Source organism: Cucumis melo, chromosome 11 (genome assembly GCF_025177605.1).
Source record: "Cucumis melo cultivar AY chromosome 11, USDA_Cmelo_AY_1.0, whole genome shotgun sequence".
Lineage (NCBI taxonomy): Eukaryota > Viridiplantae > Streptophyta > Magnoliopsida > Cucurbitales > Cucurbitaceae > Cucumis > Cucumis melo.
In genome coordinates, this window is record NC_066867.1 from 15,345,572 (window position 1) to 15,349,513 (window position 3,942).

General features: G+C 37.9%; 1 protein-coding gene across 2 annotated transcripts; it reads left to right on the plus strand.

Annotated features, from left to right (window-relative positions):
• The first annotated feature begins 608 nt into the window (after positions 1-608).
• Positions 609-3,595, plus strand: LOC103490443 (uncharacterized). Of its 2 annotated transcripts, none has more exons than XM_008449936.3 (5): positions 609-1,358; positions 1,459-1,721; positions 2,090-2,227; positions 2,726-2,965; positions 3,251-3,595. In XM_008449936.3, exons 1-4 carry the CDS (start codon positions 767-769, stop codon positions 2,891-2,893), a joined length of 1,161 nt encoding a protein of 386 aa, XP_008448158.2. In that variant the 5' UTR covers positions 609-766; the 3' UTR covers positions 2,894-2,965; positions 3,251-3,595. The 2 variants fall into 2 exon arrangements, with proteins under 2 accessions (XP_008448158.2, XP_050947587.1); XM_051091630.1 differs by having other exon boundaries at positions 610-1,358; positions 2,422-2,965.
• Positions 3,596-3,942: the final 347 nt, after the last annotated feature.

Here is a 3,942-nt window from a genome sequence, read left to right on the forward strand (position 1 = left end):
CATTTAAAATACAATATATGTAAAACCATGAAATATCACAGAATCGGGGACAAAATGAAAATAACAAGAAAGTCATAAATGTTGTGTGGTCAATATTTTGCTAAAAAACTTATTTGGTGTACTTTTACTAAATTCTCAACTGCCAAAGGGGGGATTACTACTTTATTAGATTCCCACCTATCCTGAAGGCTCAAAGAATGATATACGTCCTCTATTTTTGTTAATGTGAATATAGTAGATTTCAGACTCCAAAATTAGTGGAATTCCTTCGATCTTAATACTTCTAATGGAGGGATTAGTGGAATGATGAATTATGAATTCAGCCTCCTCTCAAAATTTTTTGAGCCTTGCATCTCTCCTTCTAGTCGAACCAATTTTGCATTCCATTCGGTTAACCAAAACAATTTTGTCTTTCATCCAATTCCCCGTATCTGAATTCAAGCCGTAGCTATATGTTGGGGCGAGGTTTAAGATTGCCGTATCATTTATATACAAACGGCCCCATCCATTGGGAAGGGGGAAGTGGGCTTTTAGCTCTTTGTTGCTCTGAACATCTCATCTTTTCTTCTTCGGTAATCGATGGCCCAACTTTTGGTTATTGTTGAAGTGGGGCTTTTAGCTCAAATTTCATCATTATCCCATCTCCCCAATGTCAATGGCGGAATGGACCTCTGTCGTCTTCTCTTAACCCTCCCTTTCTCTTCTCCATTTCAACTTGTCAGTAGTTATTGTAATTTATTGTACCAAGTGCTTCTGAATCTGAGCCATGAATTTCAAATCTCTCCATTTTCTCCTTTCCATTATAACTCTTTTCTTCTTTCTATCAATTTCTACTTCTGAACAAGACCCATCGTCTCCCTCTGCAATCGTATCCAGGTTCCAACAATACCTTCAGATTAATACCGTCCAACCCAGCCCCCAATACTATGAAGCTGCTGATTTCATCATTTCTCAGGCCAAATCGCTCTCCCTTGAATCTCACACAATTGAATTCGTCGAGGGCAAGCCTCTGATCATCCTCAAATGGCCTGGTTCCAACCTTGATCTTCCTTCCATTCTCCTCAATTCGCATACCGATGTTGTTCCAGCTGAGCATCACAAATGGACGCACCCTCCTCTTGGAGCTCATATCGATTCCCATGGCAATATCTATGCAAGAGGGTCTCAGGACATGAAGTGCGTTGGGATGCAGTACCTTGAGGCTATTCGGCGTTTGAAGGCATCTGGGTTTCAGCCTCTGCGCTCTGTTTATTTATCTTTTGTCCCGGATGAAGAAATTGGTGGCCATGGTGGTGCTGAGAAATTTGCTGAATCCGATGAGTTCAAGAAATTGAATGTCGCCATTGTGCTTGATGAAGGTTCCGAGTGAACCCGTTTTTGCTGATTTTTCTGATGGGTGAGTTTCTTTCATCCTTGTATGCTTCGCATGTTTAGACTAATGTTGTTCGAAATCATCAGGGTTGCCTTCTCCGGGTGAGAATTATAGGGTGTTTTATGGGGAAAAGAGCCCCTGGTGGCTGGTGATCAAGGCGGTGGGAGCCCCAGGTCATGGAGCTAGGCTTTACGATAACACTGCCTTGGAGAATCTTTTCAAAAGCATTGAGACTGTCAGAAGGTTTAGAGCTTCACAGTTTGATTTGATCAAAGCTGGTTTGAAGACTGAAGGAGATGTGGTCTCTGTCAACATGGTCTTCTTAAAATCTGGCATTCCATCTCCTACTGTGAGCTCATCTTTGAAACTTGTTTCTCCATGAATCTTCTAGCATCTAATAGATGAAACTATCATTCTTCATTTGAGTATTAGTTCCATCATTGTATCTGGCAATTTGGCTAGAATTTATTAGTATTGTCCTATTTTTCGTTTGAGTTCCAAGTTGAACTTCAATAGCAATGGCTTAGACAGTTGAAATAATAGAATATTTGGGTTATTATATCAATCAAGAATGTGCGAGTTGAATTTTTTATGTTGGTTTTATCATGTTTGCGGTCATGACAGACTATTTTGTATTCTGTGTCATACAAAAGAATCTTTTTGCTTATGAAACCCTGTTGCCAACATAACCTGATGGCTTACTCTATTTTCTACCAGGGCTTTGTCATGAATCTGCAGCCATCTGAAGCTGAGGCTGGTTTTGACGTTCGCCTCCCACCAACTACAAATCCGGAGTCTCTTGAGAGACGAATTGCAGAGGAATGGGCACCAGCTTCTCGTAATATGACGTTTGAGGTAATAATTTAGGGATCTTTTGATTCTGGCCTAAGAAGCATGGAATACAATCACAGCATGTATTCTAAGGAACAAAGACACAAATATGGACATATATACTCGAATATATATGTTATTATATCTAATTTTCAATGATTTTGCATTATAAATTCATTTTTCTATGTTTAAAATGATAAAATATGTTACAAATGCAGTGTAGAACATCTATCCAACAAATGGTGGAGTGATGGATGTCCAATACATAGCGGATTCAAACTCAAAAATATCTGCTTAAAAATTCTAACCAGTATCACTTATAAAAGAACCTAATACAGAGAAAGATAGAGTGAAGATGAGGAAGACAGAGTCTGATACAAAGGGTTTTTCTGATGTGTTTTACATATTTGTTTTTGTAAGAGTTTAATGGGCTACCTTATTACGGACTATGCTATTCCACTATCACTTTTACAATGTAAATTTTTCCTCTCATATCTTTCCTTGTGCTTGATTGTTGCTCAGTTTAAGCAGAAGGAGTCTATTTACGACAAGTTTGGTAAACCAGCTCTTACTGCTATTGACAAATCCAACCCGTGGTGGAATCTTCTTGAAGAAGCTGTAAGAAATGCGAATGGAAAACTTGCAAACCCAGAAATCTTTCCTGCTTCAACGGATGCTCGATACTTTTGAAATCTTGGCCTCCCTGCAATCGGCTTCTCTCCAATGGTCAACACTCCTATTCTTCTTCATGACCATAATGAGGTGAGAATCTTATTCCTCTGTTCTTCAGTTGAAGCAGAAACTTTTAAGTCGGATGGTAGCATAAATTTTGGTCATAGTTTGCCTTCGCTTAACTTTTTAACCGTACGTTGAGATGTTGATTGATCATAGTAAATTAATTGATAAACTGAGCAGCTAAACCAGTGTATTCCTTTACCTTCGTTTTAGATTTTGGAGTTTTTGGATATGGATCAGGTTGGTCGTTTTTGTGGGCTTGACATTGAACTGCGTTGTTGTATAAGTCATTAACATGTTCATCTGTTCCAGTTTCTAAACCAAGCTGAGTATTTGAAAGGCATTGAGGTGTATGAGTCAATAATCAAGGCTTATGCTTCTTACGACGGTGACAAACGGATGGAGAGCTTCAAAGATGAGTTATAAGAAAGCAGCAAGGCAGTGTTATCCTTCGAGCATTCAGCCACGAGGTTCCGTAGGGATCAGGCAACTCTAGAGCATGGGGTGGGAAGGGATATGATTTTGTTCCCTAATTAATCTACTGGAACATTACTTCGTTGAACTTTGGTTGTGCTTTATTTGCAAGTACCATATAATAATTCAGGCAGCAGAATTTTCTATCAAATAAAGTGACAATAGAATTGGCTTTCGGATAAACTTTTGGTGGCCCTTATGGTTTGTGCCTGTGGGTAAAAAGGGTGAAAATGGGTATGGGCTTACAAAGCCAATTTCTGGTGGGTGGATATATGCATGGAACTTTACGTGGAAATAGCAAATGTATAGATAGAAAAAAGAAAAATAGCAAACTGTTAAATTATTTTGATTTATTGCAAAACTAATTGTCACAATAATTTTTTAAATTTTTTTTGGCTCGTAATTACCCTTGTGCAATTGTGTGTATTTGTAAATACATTCATTTATGATAATAGTTAACTAAATCAAGAAATTAACGAAAAATAACTTCAAATATTTAATTTTTTATTTTTTGAATTATAGATTCAAAA

Bases quoted from the DNA above. Each gene is read 5' to 3' on its own strand.
- LOC103490443 (XM_008449936.3), top strand. From the start codon at position 767: ATGAATTTCAAATCTCTCCATTTTCTCCTTTCCATTATAACTCTTTTC. The intron at 1,722-2,089 runs GTGAGCTCATCT...ATTTTCTACCAG, and splicing joins CTGGCATTCCATCTCCTACT to GGCTTTGTCATGAATCTGCA. The intron at 2,228-2,725 runs GTAATAATTTAG...ATTGTTGCTCAG, and splicing joins CTCGTAATATGACGTTTGAG to TTTAAGCAGAAGGAGTCTAT.